The 22,013-nt window shown below is 47.7% G+C and overlaps 1 protein-coding gene across 1 annotated transcript; it reads right to left on the reverse strand.

The window, feature by feature from the left end:
- Nucleotides 1–5,085: 5,085 nt before the first annotated feature.
- On the reverse strand, nt 5,086–5,454 carry SUMO1 (small ubiquitin like modifier 1; the record flags this gene model as incomplete). Its single annotated transcript, XM_080718853.1, has 1 exon — nt 5,086–5,454. One exon carries the CDS (start codon nt 5,452–5,454, stop codon nt 5,086–5,088), a length of 369 nt encoding a protein of 122 aa, XP_080574979.1.
- Between the last annotated feature and the right edge of the window lie 16,559 nt (nt 5,455–22,013).

A 22,013-nucleotide genomic window follows, 5' to 3' on the forward strand; every position in this document is an offset into this window, starting at 1 on the left:
GACTGGAGCCAGCTCCAGAGTGAGGCTGGACTGGAGCCTGCTCCACTGCAAGGCCCGGAACTGGAGCCAGCGAGGCCAGACCAGAGCCTGCTCCACAGCAAGGCCCGGAACTGGAGCCAGCGAGGCCAGACCAAAACCTGCTCCACAGCAAGGCCGGAACTGGAGCCAGCAAATCCAGGACTGGAGCCAGGTCCATAGTGAGGCTGGACTGGAGCCTGCTCCACAGCAAGGCACGGAACTGGGGCAGCGAGGCCAGACCAGAGCCTGATCCACAGCAAGGCCCGGAACTGGAGCCAGCAAGGACGAACTGGAGCCTGCTCCACAGCAAGGCCGAGAACTGGAGCCAGCGAGTCCGGACCGGAGCCTGCTCCACAGCAAGGCCCGGAACTGGAGCCAGCGAGGCCAGACCGAAACCTGCTCCACAGCAAGGCCGGAACTGGAGCCAGCAAATCCAGGACTGGAGCCAGGTCCATAGTGAGGCTGGACTGGAGCCTGCTCCACAGCAAGGCACGGAACTGGGGCAGCGAGGCCAGACCAGAGCCTGATCCACAGCAAGGCCCGGAACTGGAGCCAGCAAGGACGAACTGGAGCCTGCTCCACAGCAAGGCCGAGAACTGGAGCCAGCGAGTCCGGACCGGAGCCTGCTCCACAGCAAGGCCCGGAACTGGAGCTGACAAGTCCGAACTCGAGCCTGCTCAACAGCAAGGCCGGAACTAGAACCAGCGAGTCCAGATCGCCTGCTCCACAGAAAGGTCCGGAACTGGAGCTAGCAAGGCCGAACTGGAGCCTGCTCCACAGCAAGGCCCAGAACTGGAGCCAGCAAGGCTGAAATGGAGCCTGCTCCTGGGTGAGGCTGGACTGGAGCCTGCTCCACAGCAAGGCCCAGAACTGGAGCCTCCGAGTCCAGACCGGGGCCTGCTCCACAGCAAGGCCCAGAACTGGAGCCAGCGAGGCCTGACCAGAGCCTTCTCCACAGCAACGCCCGGAACTGGGGCAGCGAGGCCGGACCAGAGCCTTTTCCACATCAAGGCCGGAACTGGAACCAGCAAGGCCAGACCGGAGCCTGCTCCACAGCAAGGCCCAGAACTGGAGCCAGCGAGGCCTGACCGGAGCCTGCTCCACAGCAAGGCCAGAACTGGAGCCAGCGAAGCCAGGACTGGAGCCAGGTCAATAGTTTGGCTGGACTGGAATCTGCTCCACAGCAAGGCACGGAACTGGGGCAGCGAGGCCAGACAGGAGCCTGATCCTCAGCATGGCCCAGAATTGGAGCCAGCAAGGACGAAATGGAGCCTGCTCCACAGCAGGGCCCGGAACTGGAGCCAGCGAGGCCGACTGGAGCCTGCTCCACAGCAAGGCCCAGAACTGGAGCTAGCAAGGAAGAACTGGAGCCTGCTCCTCAGCAAGGCCCAGAACTGGAGCCAGCAAGGACGAAATGGAGCCTGCTCCACAGCAAGGCCCAGAACTGGAGCCAGCAAGGACGAAATGGAGCCTGCTCCACAGCAAGGCCCGGAACTGGGACAGCGAGGCCAGACCGGAGCCTTTTCCACATCAAGGCCGGAACTGGAGCCAGCGAGGCCTGACTAGAGCCTGCTCCACAGCAAGGCCCGGAACTTGAGCCAGCGAAGCCAGGACTGGAGCCAGGTCCATAGTGAGGCTGGATTGGAGTCGCTCCACAGCAAGGCACGGAACTGGGGCAGCGAGGCCAGACCGGAGCCTGCTTCACAGCAACGCTGGACCTGGAGCCAGCAAAGCCAGGACTGGAGCTAGTACCGAGTGAGTCTAGACTGGAGCCTGCTCCACAGCAAGGCCCGGAACTGGGGTAGCGAGGCCGGACCAGAGCCTTTTCCAGATCAAGGCCGGAACTGGAGCCAGCAAGGCCTGACTGGAGCCTGCTCCACAGCAAGGCCGAAACTGGAGCCAGCGAAGCCAGGACTGGAGCCAGCTCCAGAGTGAGGCTGGACTGGAGCCTGCTCCACAGCAAGGCCCGAAATGTAGCTAGCAAGGCTGAACTGGAGCCTGCTCCACAGCAAGGGCGGAACTGGGGTCAGCGAAGCCAGGACTGGAGCCAGCTCCAGAGTGAGGCCAGACCGGAGCCTGCTCCACAGCAAGGCCGAAACTGGAGCCAGCGAAGCCAGGACTGGAGCCAGCTCCAGAGTGAGGCTGGACTGGAGCCTGCTCCACAGCAAGTCCTGGAACTGGAGCCAGCGAGGCCAGACCCGGGCCTGCTCCACAGCAAGGCCTGGAACTTGAGCCAGCGAGGCCTACTGGAAGCTGCTCCACAGCAAGGCACGGAACTGGAGACAGTGAAGCCAGGATTGGAGACAGCTCCAGAGTGAGGCTGGACTGGATCCTGCTCCACAGCAAGGCACGGAACTGGGGCAGCGAGGCCAGAATGCAGCCTGATCCACATCCAGGCCTGGAACTGGAGCCAGCAAGGCCGAACTGGAGGCTGCTCCACAGCAAAGCCGGAACTGGAGCCAGCAAAGCCAGGACTGGAGCCAGCTCAGGGTGAGGCTGGACTGGAGCCTGCTCCACAGCAAGGCCCGGAACTGGAGCCAGCGAGTCCATACCGGGGCCGCTCCACAGCAAGGCCGGAACTGGAGTCAGCGAGGCCAGATCGGAGCCTGCTCTACAACAAGGCCCGGAACTGGGGCAGCGAGGCCAGACCAGAGTCTGATCCACAGCAAGGCCGGAACTGGAGCCAGCAAGGCCAAACCGGAGTCTGTTCCACAGCAAGGCCGGAACTGAATCCAGCGAAGCCAGGACTGGAGCCAGCTCCAGAGTGAGGCTGGACTGGAGCCTGCTCCACAGCAAGGCCGGAACTGGAGCCAGCAAGGCCGGAACTGGAGCCAGCGAATCCAGGACTGGAGCCAGCTCCAGAGTGAGGCTGGACTGGAGCCTGCTCCACTGCAAGGCCCGGAACTGGAGCCAGTGAGGACTGACGGGAGCCTGCTCCACAGCAAGGCCCGGATCTCGAGCCAGCAAGGACGAACTGGAGCCTGCTCCACAGCAAGGCCGGAATTGGAACTAGCGAGGCCGGACCAGAGCCTGCTCCACAGCAAGGCCCGGAACTGGAGCCAGCGAGGCCGGACCGGAGTCTGCTCCAGAGTGAGGCTGGACTAGAGCCTGTTCCACAGCAAGGCCTGGACCTGGAGCCAGCGAGGCCAGACCGGAGCCTGCTTCACAGCAAGGCCGGAACTGGAGCCGGCGAAGCCAGGACTGGAGCCAGCTCCAGAGTGAGGCTGGACTAGAGCCTGCTCCCAGCAAGGCCCAGAACTGGAGCCAGCGAGGCCGGACCAGACCCTGCTCCACAGCAAGGCCCGGAACTGGAGCCAGAAAGGCCGAATTGGAGCCTGCTCCACAGCAAGGCCGGAACTGGAGCCAGCGAAGCCAGGACTGGAGCCAGCTCCAGAGTGAGGCTGGACTGGAGCCTGCTCCACAGCAAGGCCCGGACCTGGAGCCAGCGAGGCCAGACCGGAGCCTGCTTCACAGCAGGGCTGGAACTGGAGCCAGCGAAGCCAGGACTGGAGCCAGCTCCAGAGTGAGGCTGGACTGGAGCCTGCTCCACAGCAAGGCCCAGAACTGAAGCCAGCGAGGCCGGACCGGAGTCTGCTCCAGAGTGAGGCTGGACTGGAGCCTGATCCACAGCAAGGCCCGGAACTGGAGCCAGCGAGGCCGGACCGGAGCCTGCTCCACAGCAAGGCCCGGAACTGGAGCCAGCGAGGCCGGACCGGAGCCTGCTCCACAGCAAGGCCCGGAACTGGAGCCAGCGAGGCCGGACCGGAGCCTGCTCCACAGCAAGGCCCGGAACTGGAGCCAGCGAGGCCGGACCGGAGCCTGCTCCACAGCAAGGCCCGGAACTGGAGCCAGCGAGGCCGGACCGGAGCCTGCTCCACAGCAAGGCCCGGAACTGGAGCCAGCGAGGCTGGACCGGAGCCTGCTCCACAGCAAGGCCCGGACCTGGAGCCAGCAAGTCCAGAACGGGGCCTGCTTCACAGCAAGGCCGGAACTGGAGCCAGCGAAGCCAGGACTGGAGCCAGCTCCAGAGTGAGCCTGGACTGGAGCCTGCTCCCAGCAAGGCCCAGAACTGGAGCCAGCGAGGCCGGACCGGACCCTGCTCCACAGTAAGACCCGGAACTGGAGCCAGCAAGGACGAACTGGAGCCTGCTGCACAGCAAGGCCCGGAACTGGAGCTTCCGAGGCCGGACCAGAGCCTGCTCAACAGCAAGGCCCGGAACAGGAGCCAGCAAATTAGGACTGGAGCCTGCTGCACAATGAGGCCGGAACCTGAGACAAAAAAAAGATTAAAGGGTAACCAAAGAGGACACTCATGGCAGGTAAGTATGAGAGGAGAAGGGTCTACCCATGAAAGGATGGACTGTCATTCTACCCACAAGAAAGGGACATGATGTCCATTTAAACCCCATATCCCAAGCCAAAAGTACAAAGAAAATGGAACAATGTTCTGTTGTGTACACTTTTATTAGGTGCTAATGAAAATTACAACTTTTCTGGGATCTTTTGACAAGATTTTTAATCTTAAATGCTCTCTTGAGTGAAGCCATCTTTGTAGTTAGTCATTCCTTTCACCCTATTGACTCCCAAGCTGATATTCTTCTTTTGCTTCAGACCCTCAGGTTTTAAAAGTAGCTTCAAGTTGATGAAAGTTCACTTTCCTACAGTTGAGTTCTCTGAAAATCTTCCATCTTCCATGAAACGTCATAGTCCAGATGAAACAGTCACATGATGGAATTTCAGGGCGTCTGAAAAGTCACTATGAATAATCACATTAGTCAATCTTATTGATCACAAGTCTCAAAATGCACAGTCTTGAAAAAGGTGGCCTCTCTGGGTACACATGTAGCTTTTAAAAAGGAGAGAGTAGTATGAAGAGAGCTGAGCTTTGATCACCAGAAATTAGCACAATAAGAACAAATAATAATGAATAATGTGTACTAAAATTCAAATTGTCAGATATTTTTTTAAAATGAGGTGCCAGTTTTCAATTCACATTTTGGACACCACATTACAAAAGAATTATTTTTGAAAATAAGAAAAATTGGCGGAAGAGAAAAAATAGAATATCTAAATCATTGCATAACCTCCGATTTGTTCTTGATAAACTTCAATCACATCTCCTTCCTCCATGCCAAGTTGTTGTGGAGTATGATGATCGTCAATTCTCTGACCTTCGAAGAGAAAGCGGAGCGCGTGCACCATAATTCCCTTCTTTCGGCAGTAGGTGTGCTTGAGTTTCTTGAGACGCGCCGTCATCTTCACTTTGAAGTAAACATCGCCGCAATCCTGCGCGATAACTTTGAGTGTAATGTACTGACCTTCCTTCTTTTCACGGAAAATCTCGGCTGAAGGCTTAATTATTAGGTCAGACCTTGTGACCTCAGCTTCATCCATGGTCGCTTCGCAGCAGCTGCCTTGAGCGGGCAAAACTTCCATCCCGTATATCAGAGCCAACCTTCCTTCTCTACCGCACACCACCAACTGGCGCTGCCTGGACTAACGCTAGGCTAAGCCTTCGTTACTTTGGCTACGAGCCTGTTCTATCTGTCTACTTCATAGAAGGACTGAACCACAGGCAAGGGACTGGAATTCTGAGGTTTCAACGGACACTTTGGGGGAAAGCCTTTCAGAGGGGTTCACCCTCTGCTGTTTCTGATAGACTTCTCAGAAAGATAAAGTTCAGTGGTGAAATGGGCGTGGTGGTGCAAGCCTGTAATCCCAGTACTTGGGAAATGGAGACAGGAGGATTTGAGGTGCGAGGAGAGCCTCAGCAACTTAGGGAGACTCTGTTTCAGAATAAAAATAATAAAATGGGGCTAGGGTGTAGCTTAGAGGTAGAATAACCCTGAGTTCAATCTCTAGTAGATAAAATAAAATAAATTTAAAAAGACATAAAGCAAAGGAGAACAGACCCCAAAGACAGTTTAATGTAAATTAAGCAAGTAAAACAGTTATGGAAAACCACACCAGGGCTTTTCCCTTCGTGAGGAAGGCTCTGGGGTGGCTCTGACATGAAAGATTATTAATTCCCCTGCCGCCTTACACTCAGTGTCTGAGGTATTTCTTCCTGAGGTGTTCTCCCCCATCTCCACAAACTTGGTATGGCCCATTTAGCCGGTGCCATTATACCTTTGTCCTATCTCCATTACTCATACCCAGACTTTTTTTCCACAAAACTCAGAGGCAAGAGGGATGAGGGTATTTTATGAAACCTACAGAGACTTATTATACATGTTATGTCCCCTTATTTTTGAGATACTGGGGATTGACCCCAAGGATACCACCAGCCCTATTTTTCATTTATTTTTGAAACAGGGTGTTACTGAGTTGTGGCTGAGGCTGGCCTCAAATCTGCAATCCTCCAGTTTCAGCCTCCCAAGTACTAGGATTACAACTGTGTGCCAACACACCTGGTTGTTATTCCCTACCTTGGCCTATATGATAGTTGTAGGGGACTCATTAAACAGTGTATGCAACCATGTGGTCATTATCGTAGATCATGGCAGTCCAACAAAAAACTCCAAATGGTTGAACCAGATTTAAGTTTCAATATGGCCCTTTCAAACTGCCACCCAAAGTGTGAACCAATAAGGCTGGAGTTGTCATTTTTTGTTTATTTTTGTTTTCTTTTGGTACTGGGAATTGAACCCAGGAGGTTCTACCTCTGAGCTGCACCCCCAGCCCAATTTTATTATTTATTTCTTTAGTAGTATGGGGGATTGAACTCAGGGGTATTCTTTCTCAGAGATATACCCCCAGCCCCATTTTATTTTTTTACCTTGAAAGAGGGTGTCACTAAGTTGTGTAGGCCCTCACTCAGTTACTGAGAATCTCGCTACTTACTGAGGCTATACTTGAACCTGCAATTGACCCAAGTATTGGGATTACAGGCACGTGTCACCACATCTAGGTCACGCCTGGCATTTATTTATTTTGAAACAGGGTCTTATTAAGTTTCTGAAGCTTGCTTTTAACCTGTGATCCTTCTGTCTCAGCCTCCCAAGTACTAGGATTACAGGCATGCAACACCACACCTGGCTTGGGGCTGTCATTTAAGGAAAGAATGAAGCAACATGCCTAGGAATGGTCCAGATACAATCCTGAATTTTCAAAACAGGTCTCTATAAACCTCACTCATTTTGTCCTGATCATTACTCAGGAAGTAGTCAAGAAGGGCTGATCTTTTTCTGAGAACAACTGCATTCGATGACTAAACTGTCTTACTAAGGTGTGCAGACCAGGGGGAGGTGAGGAGAATAGAGTTCAAAGTTCTTTTAAGCAAATTTTTGAAGAGGATGATCAAACTCCACAATAACAGATGCCCCTGGATGGTAGAGAGCATGGAAGAGCCATTGAATACCTAGACAATCAGCCTATTGTATGTGGCTTTGGCCAGAGAAGGTACATTATTGTCAGCCTGTGAGTGGTATGGGAAGCTGATCACATGACACAGATTAATCTCAAGGGTCACAATGATTTGTTAGGACTCAGCTGATTAGACTGAAACAGCAACACAGTAACTTGAAAAAGTGTTAATAGCAGTGAGGCCCAACTGATAGGCCTAAGAGGGGGTCAAAGGTCCATTGTGGGCAATCTTCCAGGAGCACATGGAATCAATGTCAATGCCCCATGCAATGAGGCCATCTTCACTGTGAGACAAACAGATAGTGTGTGTGTGTGTGTGTGTGTGTGTGTGTGTGTGTGTGTAAAAGGTCTGGGGAAGAAGGAGATGGGAAACAGCTCAACAGAAGAACAGGCTTTATTGGGATAAAGCCTGCATAGGGAGGTCTCCAGGAAAGGTTGGAGCCGGTGTTCACTTACAGACTAGAAGCTTACATAGGTTATTTAAGGGTAGATTCTACAGAGCAAGGAGAGCAGTAGTTAGTCACTGCTGGGGGGTATTAAGGGGTGTTAGTTGGGTTGTTATAGCAAGACAGTGGGATTTTTCCGTAAACAGAGGACCATGTTAAGGGGCTTTTCAGGCACCTTAGATAAGACAATGGAGGCATTTAGGTAAGCAAGAGGATGACTGTATTTGAATAAGACTTGGAATATACTGGTCAGCAAAGAGACGGAACCCAGGGGCCTTCTACCTCTGGGCTATACTCCCAGACCTTTTTTTAAATTTTTATTTAGAAACAGGGTCTCACTAAGTTGTTGAGAACCTCACTGAGTAGCTGAGGCTGGCTTTGAACCTGTGCGATCCTACTGTCTCAGCCTCCCAAGTGCGGGGATTACAAGCATGCGCCACCACGCCCGGCTTAATCAGAGTTTTAAATGCCAGGTGTTAGCCAAAAATAAAAAATAAAAATAAATAAATAAACCCTTTAAAAAAAAAGACACATGAGAGATTGGTCTCCCAGCATTTTGAGCACCCCTACACTTTGTCAGTTGTGGGGTCCTTTTGAGACACACGTTGAAGAAATCCAACCTTGATTATAGTCAAGGGAGCTACCTTTACTATGCACTACATATTTAGACCTGCTACATCATGAAGGCTGATCTTTCAGCTCCCTAAAGCTTTTGTTATAAATGTGAAGTGTCTCTGTGTAACTCATGTTTCATGCTCTAGCCAAACCAGTTTTTCCTGTGCAGTTAGTCAGCTAGGGATCATTCTCAAAACTTCTCCTTAACTAAAATATTGATTCATGTTTATTTTTCTATTACTTGTACTTGGTATTTAGGTGGGAAAGTGAGTTCAATCTTGTCATTTTAATTAGATACAGCCTCCTCATGTGACTGTTGGTCTTAATTGAGATAGATACCTAATGATACTGTTTAAAGAAAAATGGCCCCACCTTTGCTGTTCTTAAGATGTGTTTTGTTATCCACCTAACTTTTCTTTATCTATGTCCTCAGATCATCTTAAGAATCTGAGGTTTATATTGTCATTATCATAAAATTGTAAATTAAGGCAGAGGACTTAGAAAAAAAAGAGGAAACTAGTTTTTTTAAAGGGTTTATTTATTTATTTTTATTTTTTATTTTTGGTGGTACTGGGGGTGGAACCCAGAGGCTCTCTACCTCCGGGCTATACTCTTAGACCTTTTTTATATTTTATTTGGATCAGGGTCTCGCTAGATTGCTGAGAGCTTCACTAATTAGCTGAGGGGCTTCAAACCCGTGTGATCCTCCTGTCTCAGCCTCCCAAGCACAGGGATTACAAGCGTGCGCCACCATGCCCGGCTCTCATGTGTCTTGACAAACTATTTATGTTCCCTCTGATGCAGGAACAGGGTATGTCAGCCTAAAGGGTGGGCTTTTATAAATAAGTGCTTTTTTTTGGTGGTGGTGGTACTGGAGATGTAACCCTTCTACCTCCAGGCTATACTTCCAGACCTATTTTATATTTTATTTGGAAACAGAGTCTCTTAAGCCAGCTTGACTGGCTTCGAACCTGCGCGATCCTCCTGTCTCAGCCTCCCAAGCATGGGGATTACAATCGTGCGCCACCACGCCTGACAGTGCTCATCTTTTAAGGAGGAGAAGGCTTAGGCCAGAAAGAGAGGGGTGAGGGAGAGAGAGGGGGGGGTATCCTTCTTCAAGTCGCATAGGTATCAACTCGTTTGAAAAGCAACACTTTTTTCCTTAGTCTCAAAAGAGGTCTGGAAGTTCTCTCTTACATCTTAAGCATAGTTTATACAATTAAACACCAAGAGACAGCTATGAAGCCTATGGGAAAGTTATGTAGCAGAGAAAGGGAGAAGAAAAGGGAAAAGGGGCCACTGAGCTCCTGTGCAGCTTTAGAGTTCAAAGACAAAGAGCTTGGGGGACTCCTTCAAGAGGAGGATTTGGGGGGGGATGGTTAAGAGAAGAAGGGGATGGGGACCTCCAATCATCTGCTGTTGCAGTGCTGAAAAATTTAGAGATTGCGCTGAATTTAGAAATGGAAAATACCATTTTCTGGGCATTAACTGTCATTGTCTAGTTTGTACTGTGACCAAAATTGTATTGCAGCAGGACGTTAGGGGTTTGGGGTGAATGACTGGTGCAAGGCCAAAGACGTTAAGGCTGTGAAGGAGGCAACCGTTTGGGGTGCCCTGTGGGGGCCTGGAGGGAGAGTTTCCAATTATGAAGTGGTGGGGGGATCCTAAATCTTGGAGTAGAAGCTGGTTTGTGGGAGGGCCCTGGACCCTTGGAGATTTTGTGAGTTGGTTGGTGGGAGGGTCTGGACCCTTGGAGACCTGTGGAAAGACCTTAAGCTTTTGGAGGGGGAAGTCCAAAACTGATTAGAGGCTTTGGAACCCTTGGAAGTTAAATCAGAGGTGAGGGCATCCCCCAACCATCTGGATACCTCTTAATGGGAGGACTAAACAAACAGCTTCCAGGTGTCCCCAAGAAACTGAGGGTTCCTCAATCCTGAATTACTATAGGAGTTGCTCTTACCCAGGGCTGGGGTTTTGGGTGATTGCTTTCTGAAACGACACATAGGGGGTCCCAGACCCACTGGGAGCACTGAAGTAGGAAGAAATGGTATAAACTTAACCCTGAGATGATCAGTTGGCCAGTGATCATTGCCAGAGCCATGGAGGGAGGGGCATGGAGGGAGGGACAGGAGGATGGGGAACAGGAGCGACTACCCAGAGTCCCTCAGGATCTGGGAGTTAGCACAGGATAAGGTGCCATCGCCCACCACTTTCCAGATTATAAGAGGGAACTTACCCAATGGTTCCTCACTACCTGTCCCAGGTTTCAGTACCATCATGAAAGGTTTGGGGAGGAAGGGGATGGGAATTGGCTCAAAAGAAGTACCGGTTTATTGGGATAAAACCTGCAGAGAGGGGTCTCCAGGAGAGGTTGGAGCCCGTGTCCACTTACAGACTTATTTAAAGGGGATTCTACAGGGCAAGGGAGACCAGTGGTTAGGCATCATTAGGAGGGCTGGTAGGAGTTAGTTGGGTTGTTACAGTTGGGTTAAGCATGACGATGGGACTTTTCCATAAGCAAAGGGACATGCTAAGTAAGCAAGGGGCTTGTCAGGCACATCTTGGACAAAACAATGGGAATATTTAAGTACGCAGGGGGATGAGTTTATTTGAGTAAGACTTAGGAATTTTCTGATCAGCAAAGAGGCCTGCACAAAATGACATGTCTTCACATGATATCACAAGATAGTCATTTTTTCTGTACACTGTGTGTGTGTATGTGTGTGTGTGTGTGTGTGTGTGTGTGTGTGTGTATGTAGTACTGGGGATTGAACCCAGGGGCAGTATACCTCTGATCTATACTCCCAGCCCTATTTTATTTATTATTTTGAAATAGGATCTCACTCAGTTGCTAAAGGCCTCACTAAGTTACTGAGGCTGGCTTCAAAACTGTGATCCTCCTGTCTCAGCCTCCCAAGTACTGGAATAACAGGCATTCACCACTGTGCTTGAGTAACAGGTCAACATTTATTTATTTATTTATTTATTTATTTACTTATTTATTTACTTACTTACTTACAGTACTGGGGATAGAATCCAGGGGCTTTCTACCTCTGGGCTACACCCCCAGCCCTATATTTTATACTTTATTTTGAAACAGGGTCTCACTATGTTGCATAGGGCCTAAGTAGCTGAGGCTGACTGTGAACCTGCGATCCTCCTGTCTCATTCTCTCAAGTACTGGGATTATAAGTGTGCACCACCATGCCCAGCATAACAGATCATCATTTTTTTTTTTTTTGCGGGTCTGGGGATGGAACCCAGGGACATTTGACCTCTGAGCTACACTCCCTGCCCTATTTTTTATTCTTTATTTTGAAACAGGGTCTCACTGAGTTGCAGAGGGCCTCACTATGTAGCTGAGGCTGTCCATGAGCCGCGATCCTCTGGTCTCAGCCTCCCAAATGCTGGGATTACAAGCGTGCACCACCACGCCTGGCTAACAGGTCATCTTTTGACAAAAGTCACACATCTTGTATGCAGTTGGGAGTCTCTGCATCAGAAAGATGAAGTCTTTAGTTCTGTGCCCAGACTAGACAAGGCACCATTGGTACTAATCTAGGTAGCTTGATTGGTTTTTTTCAGAGAATGGGCCTTTCCCTAGGCACTGACATGAATATCCTAGGTTTGATCAGCAAGCCATGATTTGTTTCCACAGTGCCTGGCCCCAGTGAGAGATGGCTTTAATCATCAGTTTACAGTTATCCATGTGGCAAACCACACCAGGAAGCCATTGGCAATAGCTGAGAAGTTAGTCAAAACATAACAAGCTTCATCAAAGGTAACAGTGGGCAGAGCAGCGAGAAGCGCTCTCAGTTTTGCCCACTCAAAGGGCCACGTTCATTTTCAGTGCCTCGGAGCTGGTGGTGAGGTTGAATAACTGTGGCCTCCCGGTGGACACCATTGGGTTCCGGCTTAGTTGAGTCATCAGCGAAGCAGCACCAGGCATTAGTGGAACTTCTGTGAATCCAGGAGCCCACTGAGCTGGCAGCTTCATTTAGACAGCTGTCACTTTTTTCATCTATGTTCAAGACACTACTTAGGCCAGGCCAACTGCTTTCTTGGCTATAATACCTTTTTTTATAATAGAAATTCAACGCAGGAGACCCCTTCATTCAATCATCCCTACATGGTTTTCTGGCTGAAGCTATTGGGTTGACACTCACTGGCCACCTGGGCTTGGCTTCCACAGCAGCAACCTCCTTTAAGGATTCCACTTGAATCCAGTGCCTCCGGCACCCTGTAGCCAGCATAACATCTCTTCTGTTCCCATCTGGTTACAACATAGAAGTTCTCCAGGGTGGGAGGGTTGGCTCTGAGGATTTCAAGCTCTAATTGGGTCAGTTTCTCATTCTCCAGTGACTCACCTTTGTCTCAATTGGAAAACTCATTCAAGGCAGTAAAGAACCCAAGGAAAAGCCTGGATGAACCCTCTGGCTTCACTTGATTTTAGTCACTTGTTCTGGGTCATGCAGCTGAGCAGTACTATTAGTCTCCCACTAGCTTTGCCACGGATGACACCTCTGACATGCGGGTCATGGTGAAAGCAGCTGCCTATGTGACTTTTCAGGAACCTGAAGGCCACTTTTGTCGGAATCATCATCTCTTCACTTGGGCCTGCACAGGTGTCTGGTGGGTGATTATTTTGTGTGTGTGTGGTAGTGGAGGTTGAAGCCAGGGGTATTCTACCTCTGAACCATATCCCCAGCCCTATTTTATTTTATTTTTTTATTTTGAAACAAGGCCTGGTTAAGTTGCTGAGGCTAGCCTCGAACCTGTGATCTTCCTATCTCAGCCTCCCAAGTACTGGGATTACAGGTATGTGCCCCATGCCTGGTTATGGGTGATGTTTTGATATGATAGGGCCCCAACCTCCTTATTGAGAACATGCTAGTGCTTCCATTTTCTGAATGGCCAGACTAAGAAGAGCTGGAAAGACTGATTACACATGCGTAGACCACTGACTGCTTCGCCTCCAGACACCTTAAATCCTCCTACTTCTTTATTCCATAAATATTCCCAAATCCTATCCTCAGGGAGGCAGATTTAATACTTGGTTGCCCATCTTCTTGCACGTGGACACCTCATGAATGAAATCTTTCTCTCTTGCGAAATTTGTTGTTTCAGTGACTGGCACACTGTCAGGTGGGCAAAATGGACCTGGTTGGGTAACAGTAAGAGCATGAGTAGAAGTCAATGGACCCTCTGTGCTTTCCCACAGGAGCGGTCTGTTTTGGAGAAATCTTCCTAGGAGGCCCAAAGCTCCTTTAGAGCAGCCAAGATTCTGCAAAACTCTTTGAAACCTTTTACTGTCTTTTCCCAGGAGATCTAAAACAGATGTGACAGATCACAGGAAGGATCGGGGCATAAGATAGCCCAGTTGTTACTATTCTTTCTTGACTTGCATTATTGGGCGCCACTCATGCATACCAAGTGAACCAGCCAAACTAGTTCAAACAGTAATCCCAGTACTTGGGTGGCTGGGACAGGAGGATCACAAGTTCAAAGCCAGCCTCGACAATTTAGGGAGGCTCTCAGCAACATTGTGAAACCCTGTTTCCAAATAAGAAATTTTTAAAAAATGTGCTGGAGGTGTAGCTTGGAGGTAGAATGCCTCTGGGTTCCATCCCCAGTGCCAGAAAGAAAAAGAAAAAAAGAAAGAAGGAAGGAAGGAAAGGAAGAAAGGAAGAGAGAGAGAGAAAGGAAGGAAGGAAGAAAGAAAGGAACCCAGCCATGTCTATCAGCATCCCAGCCTCCTTGCTAAAACTGACAAGAACAGAGAAAAATCTGAGATTTTTACCCTGCTCACAAGCGAACAAGTTAGCCGATCATGGTTTCACGGATTCTGGTAGAAAGCCTGAGACTCCCAGGTCAGAGAAGGACAGCGTATTACTGCAACAAGAAGAGTAGCTAGATGTTAACATTTATGCATCGGTTTCGTTTATCTATTCGTCAGCTGATGAACACTTGGGCTGTTTCCATCTTTTGATTATTGTGAATAATACCACAATCACCATGGGCATACAAGTATCTGCATCTCGTTTTCCATTCTTTGGGGTATATATCTAGACATAGAACTGCTGGGTCATATGGCAAGTCTATATTTAGCTTTTTGGCAAACTACCAAACTGTTTTCTGTGGCATTTACATGCCCATCATCATTATGATTTTCCCACATCCTTGCTAATACTTGTTATTTTCCAAGATTTTATTATTATTATTATTTATTATTATTATTGTTATTATTATTGGAGACATCCTAGTATGTAGGAAATGATAACTGCTTGTATTTTGTTTTTGTTTTTGTTTTGGTGGTACTGGGGTTCCTGGAAACCCTCTACCTTCGGGCTACACTCCCAGACCTATTTTATATTTTATTTGGAATCAGGGTCTCACTAAGTTGCTGAGAGCCTCACTAAGTAGCTGAGGCTGGCCACGAACCTGTGCGATCCTCCTGTCTCAGCTTCCCAAGCACGGGGATTACAAGCATGCGCCACCACACCCGGCTGGGTGCAATTATTTTTAACATTTCTGTCTCAAGATGGATAATGGGCACACTTGGGGTCTTAGGTAAATACTTTTTGTATTCCTAAAATATTTTAAAATTTAGGACTGGAAGTGTAGCTCACTGGTAGAGTGCTTGACTAGCATGTGTGAGGTCCTAAAATTGATCCCCAGCATTGCAAAAAAGAAAAAAAGAAGAAAAAAATAAAGCAAGAAGAAGGAAATACTCATATCGTGGACTTGAACCCTTAAGCCTGCTATGTTCCTTCTTCCTGCCTCAGGGCCTTTGCTTATGCTGACATAGTAGTATTAATAATAATAACAGTAATTATCATTATTATTATTATTCTCATCATCTCAAGCCTTCAGTGAAGCCACTTTTTGTAGCTACATTTCCTCCTTAGGATCCTCCTGAAAAGTAGAAGCTGCTACTACAAACTGTATTTCTAAGGCTTTTCCCATATCAGGGTTCTGGAGGAGAACTGGGCTCCCCAATTAGATCCTTCCTGAGGTTCGAGAAACAAAGGTGAGGGAGAAGCCGCCTTCTTCCACCACTTCTCCCTCCTCTTCTTTTCTTTTATTTTTTTCTTTCTTTTTCTTTTTTTTTTATGCGATACTGGGGGTGAACCCAAGGTCATTCTACCTCTTAGATACACCCCCAGCCCTATTTTTTAAAATTCTTTATTTTGAAACAGGGTCTCACTGAGTTGCAAAGCGTCTCACTAAGTAGTAGCTGAGGCTGTCTTCGAACCTCCTGTCCCAGCATCCCAAATACTGGGATGACAAGCATGTGCCACCACGCCCCAGCAGAGGCCACCTTCTGGCTGCTTTCGCTGTTTCTGCCAGCAAGCGAGGTCACAGGAACGTTTGTTTTGTTCTGCAGCAGCGCGACAATGGCAGCCTAGTGATTGTCAGAAGGCTTGTGGTGCTGATAGTGGTTTCCCGATCAAGAATCACAGCCAAAGCAGTGCTGTTGTTTTTTGTGGTACTGGGGATTGAACCCAGGGGCACTCTTATCTCCGAGCAACAGCCCCTCCTCCAGCCTGATTCTTTATTCTTTATTTTGAAATAAGATTTCACTAAGTTGTGGAGGGCCTCATTAAGTAGCAGAGACTGGCCGCAAACCCAAATCTCCTGTCTCAGCCTCCTAAATACTGGAGTTACAGGTGTGTGCCACCACGCCAGGTCAGAGCAGTGTTCTTGAACCCTACTGTTGAGCAGGGGCCTTCTGATTTTTCCACCTTTCCAGATGTGGCAGTTAGTGGCTTCTCTGGCAGATTAGTTCTAGGGCATTCATGGAGTTATTCTTGGGGATCCAGCCTAAAGTCTCCAGCACTTTCAACCATTTTGTAAGCATCTTATTCCCAGTGTTAAGTGCTATTCGTCTTTAAAAGCCCAGAGTACTTCCTGTTTCCTGTACTGAACCCTGCCAGATACACACTGCAAGACACTTTGGGTTCATTCACTTCCCCACATCACAGACTTTGATGGCGTTAGATTTCTTCCCTATAGTTGGTGCTTAGACTTTTGTTTCTTGTGATGTCACGGGAGAAGGGTTGATTTCGTGAAAGATCTGGAGGAATTCCCAGTGCGGGAGAGAGAGGGCTCAACTCAGGACCAGAGGGGTCCTTGGCTTACATGACAGAAAAGAATTTTAGCGTCCGACAGAAACATAGAACTAGGGTTTATTTAGGAAAGCAAGAAATACACATTCAAGGCCAGGCACGGTGGCGCACACTTGTATTCCCAGTACTTGGGAGGCTGTGACAAGAGGATTGCAAGTTCAAGGACAGCCTCAGCAACTTAGCAAGATTCTCAGCACTTACAATAATAAATAAATATATAAATATGTAAATATATAAATGGGCTGGGGATATAGTTCAAGGTAGAAAGCCTCGGAGTTCAATCTCTACTGCTAAAAACAAAAACAAACAAAAATATTCAAAGGAGAATGGGGACCATCTCCAGAGTGAGAGACACCTTTTGGGGTTCATGGCTCTTCTTTTAGAGGGGACTTTGTAAATGGTGAACATGAGAAGCTTCTGGGATGGCATTAGCTTAATGAGCTCGATTATTTTGATTGTGGAATACATTGTGGGTCACAAGGTCTAGTTTTTCTCAGAACTTTTAGCTATCTAGCTATTGTGTTATCTATCTAGCTAAATAGCTATCTAGCTATTTAGTTATCTAGCTATTGTGGGTTTTGAACAAGATTTTTAAGCTACTTTGTTTGTATTGAAGCTTGTACCTCTGAGCTATACCCCCAGCTCCCTTTTTAAGTTTTGAAACAGGGTCTCCCTAAGTTGCTGGGAGTTTTACTAATGGCCTCGAACTTGAGCTCCTCCTCTCTGTCTCCCAAGTACCCGTATTACAGGGGTGCACTAACACGCTAACACGTGCGTGCACTACCATGCTCGGTTTACTTGATGACTTTTTATTATTTATTTATTTATTTATTATTATTTTTGTGTGTGGTACTAGGGATTGAACTCAGAGTCAGTCTATCTCCAAACTACACCCCCAGCTCCTTTTTATTTTTTGTTTTTGAAACAAGATCTTGCTAAGTTACTGAGGTTGGCCTCAAACCTCCACTCCTCCTGTCTCAGCCTTCCAAGTACCGGGATTATAGGCATGGCCACCATTCCGGGTTTACATTGTGACTTTGAAAAAGCAATGCTTGCCCAGCATGGTGGCTCATGCTTGTAATCCCAGCATTCGAGAGGCTGAGACAGGAGGATCTTGGTTCGAGGACAGCCTCAGCTACTTAGTGAGGCCCTTTGCAACTCAGTGAGACCCTGTTTCAAAATAAAGAATAAAAAATAGGGCTGAGTGTGTAGCTTGGAGGTAGAAAGCCCCTAGGTTCCATCCCCAGTACCACAATAATAATAGTATAAATAAATTTATTATAAAGAAAAAGTAATGCTCTACTTGTTTTATTAGTTACTGAGAGTAATGAAATATACAACCATTGTGATGGAATTGTCTGTTTCTCCTTCTAGTTCCATTACTTTTGTTATATAACATGCGTGTGTGTGTGTGTGTGTGTGTGTGTGTGTGTGTGTGTTACTAGAAATTGAACCCAGGGGTGTTCTGCCTTTGAGCTACAATCCCCCCACACTATTATTTTTTTTTAAAAAAAATAGGTTCTCTCGAGGTTGCTGAGGGTAAAAGTTGCTGAGGCTGGCCTCAAACCTGCAATCCTCCTGACTCAGTCTCTTAAGTACTGGGATTACAGGCTTGTACCACCACAAGCTTGTCTTATGTATCTTAAAGCTCTTTTATTGGGTGTATGCATATTTAGGATTAATATTTATTCCTGATGAGTTGACCTCTTCACAATTATGAGATATTTACCTTCATGTCTGATAAAATTATAATGCCTACTACTAATATGGCCATTCCAATTGTTTTGTGTTTACTGATTACATTAGCTATATACATTTTCATCTTTTTGCTGTTAACTTATTTGTGAATGTATGTATAACATGCTTTTATTGAAGATAGAATATAAATGAATATATCTATATATCTATATATCTATATATCTATATCTATATCTATCTATCTATCTATCTATATAGATAGATAGATAGATATTTTATTTTTTTGGTGGTACTGAGGTTCCTGGAAATCCTTCTGCCTCCGGGCTACGCTCTCAGACCTATTTTTTAATATATATTTTTATTTGGAAACAGGGTCTCTTAAGCCAGTGCGGCTGGCTTTGAACCTGCGCGATCCTCCTGTCTCCGCCTCCCAAGCACGGGGATTACAAGCGTGCACCACCACGCCCAGCGTAAATGAATATTTTAAAAAATTCAGTCTAACTGGGTGTGGTGGCACACACATAAGCCCAGTACTTGGGAGGTTGAAACAGGAGGATCACAGGTTTGCGGCCAGCCTCAACGACTTAGTGAGGCCCTCTGCAACTCAGTGAGACCCTGTTTCAAAATAAAGAATAAAAAATTAGGGCTAAGGGTGTAGCTCGAGGTAGAATGCCCCTGGGTTCGATCCCCAGCCCCACAATAAATAAAAAGATAAATATTCAGTCTGACAATCTCTTTTTATCTGAGTGTTTAAACCATTTAAACTTAATTCAGGACTGCCATGATGGCAAATCTCTGTAATCCTAGTACTTTGGGAAGGCTGAGACAGAAGGATTACAAGTTCAAGGCCAAACTGGACAACCTAGTAACTGTAAAGGATAGAGTGGCAAGCAGGAGTAACGGCAGAAACGAAAGGCAAACTGGAGTAATAGCAAGCTAGCTGGAATAACGGTAGAAAGGCAAAAACGAGTGGCAAGCGGGAGTAATGGCAGAAACGAGTGGCAAACTGGAGTAACAGCAGAAACGGGCAGCTCTAACGTCAATGTAAGTCAATGTAACGAATGATGGTATATTCCAAAGAGGATTGAAAATGGACCAATCAGGGATCAGATCTAAGAACCAATCAGAACCCAGATCTAAGGACCAATCAGAGGAGTAGCCGGGATATATAACCTAACTTCCGGGGGGGGGGGGTTTGAAAAGAAAGAAGAAGAGAAAGGAAAGAAGATTAGCGCACAAGAGCAGCTAGAGGAAACAGCGAAGTAGCAGCAACAATGATTTGATAGCGCCTCTTGGCAGCGCAGCAGCAGCCAAGGCCCAGTTCAAGCACCAGAGAGCAGCGCCTTTGTTCAACCCCCCTCCGCATGCGGGAGTCCTGCCCCCTTCCCCATCTATTAAACACTGAGCTCGCCCGGGCCTGGTGGCGCACGCTTCCCCGCGCTTGGGAGGCAGAGACAGGAGGATCGTGCAGGTTCGAAGCCAGCCGCGCGCTGGCTTAGGAGACCCTGTTTCCAAATAAAAATGTAAAAATAGGTCTGGGAGTGTAGCCCAGAGGTAGAAGGGCTTCCAGGATCCCCAGTAACACACACACACACACACACACACACACACACACACACACACACACACACACACACACCGCTCTGATTCCTGTGTCTCCTATGTCTGGGAGTGTAGCCCAGAGGTAGAAGGGCTTCCAGGATCCCCAGTAACACACACACACACACACACACACACACACACACACACACACCGCTCTGATTCCTGTGTCTCCTATGTCTGGGAGTGTAGCCCAGAGGTAGAAGGGCTTCCAGGATCCCCAGTAAAACACACACACACACACACACACACACACACACACACACACACACACACACACACACACACACACACACACACACACCCCACCCCCCCTCTGATTCCTGTGTCTCCTAAGCTAAATCCATTGGTTCTTTGAAAGAAGAACTGATGTAAACAATGGATCTACAGCTGAGGCTTCTTTGCCTTGGCCTACCCCTTAGCGCTTTATCATTTGAGCCACTGCTCAGGTGTTTCTTTTTCTCCTTTCTCTAGCCCTCTATGGAGTGTCTCCTGTGGCCATTGGAGGCTGTGCTTGGTTTGGGCTACTCCCAGATAGCACCAAAAGGCCCTGCTGCTGCTTTGTTCGCCATGGCCTAACAGGATGTTTCACTTGCATTTTCTTTCTTTCTTCCTTCCTTCCTTCCTTCCTTCCTTCCTTTCTTTCTTTCTTTCTTTCTTTCTTTCTTTCTTTCTTTCTTTCTTTCTTTGTCCTGGGGATCGAACCCAGGGGCATTCTACCTCCGAGCTACACCCCCAGTCCGATTTTTTTATTCTTTATTTAGAAACAGGGTCTCCCTAAATTGTGGAGGGCCTAAGTAGCTGAGGCTGGCCATGAACCCATATCCTCCTGCCTCAGCCTCCCAAATACTGGGATTACAAACAAGTGCCACCATGCCTGGCTTTTCACTTCCATTTTCTACCCCAAGGACTTATGATCTTTCGAAGCTTGGGTACCAGTCAGCTAGTAGACAAAGCCATAATGGTGGCTCCCCATCTTCAAGATTGGTGACAGGTCATGTGATGTCTTCCTCTGAGGGAACCCTTTTTCTCAGAGTCGGGAATGTTCTCTTATAGGGGCAACGTTCCTAATCTCTTTCTGGAGTCTATGATTCTGGTCAATATATATATATATATATATATATATATATATATATATATATATTTATTTTTTTTTATGTGGCACTAGGGGTGTAACTCAGGGGCATTCTACCTTCAAGTTACACTCCCAGCCCTATTTTTTATTCTTTATTTTGAAACAGCATTTCCCTAAGTTGCAGAGGGCCTCACTAAGTAGCTGAGGCTGGCCACGAACCCGGATCCTCCTGTCTCAATCTCCCAAATGCTGAAATTACAAGATGCGCCACCACGCCCAGCTTCTGGTCAGTATTCTTAAACTGTCCCATTTAAACATTGTTACCCTGCCTCTGTTGCCTGCCACTGTGACATATACAGTATGGGGACAGGGTGGCCCCCCTCAGTCCCTGCTTTGTCCTCGCCTCTTCCCCCAGGGTGTGGTGGTCATGGCTCATACATGAAAGGAAAGGAGCCATCGGTGCTGTCTTAGTGAAAGGATTGTTCCCCCAAGTTGATGTGCAAACACCATTTTACTTTATGGTCCTTGGAAGCAGGCAAGCTCAGTTGCCTAGAGGTCTTGGGCCACAACCACTGCCGTTGATGTGTTTCAGTAGTTGACTAATCAGCCACTGTGTTTGTTTCTCTTAGAAAAAAGTGGCTTCAGATGTTATCGATGCTAGCCTGGTGTTTCAGTTTTCAGGGGTAATCAATAAAAGACTTAGAGATAAATTGGATAAATGGAAACAGATGAATACTTTAAAATGCTCTTGGCTTCTTAAGGCCTGTGATAACTTGTTTGGGTCTGGGGATTAAAGGAAAACAACGTGGAATTTACTTTGTTTGAGGGTCTAGGTTGCTGGAAATTTGGGGTCTGGATACTGTGTAATTTTATTCTTGCGATGCTTTGATGAGGCAAAGATGAGAGGTAAGAGGATTTTTATTGCCATAAGAAGTAACTTGGTCTGGATTCAAATATGGTGTAGGACAAATTACACAAGTAAAAGCTTTAATCTGTAGTTCTGCTGGCAAACAGGAATCCCCAAATGGGTCTGATTATTGTATGTCTGCTTTTTCATTTCCTATGAAG

The sequence above is a fragment of the Muscardinus avellanarius genome, assembly GCF_963383645.1.
Source record: "Muscardinus avellanarius genome assembly, chromosome: X".
Lineage (NCBI taxonomy): Eukaryota > Metazoa > Chordata > Mammalia > Rodentia > Gliridae > Muscardinus > Muscardinus avellanarius.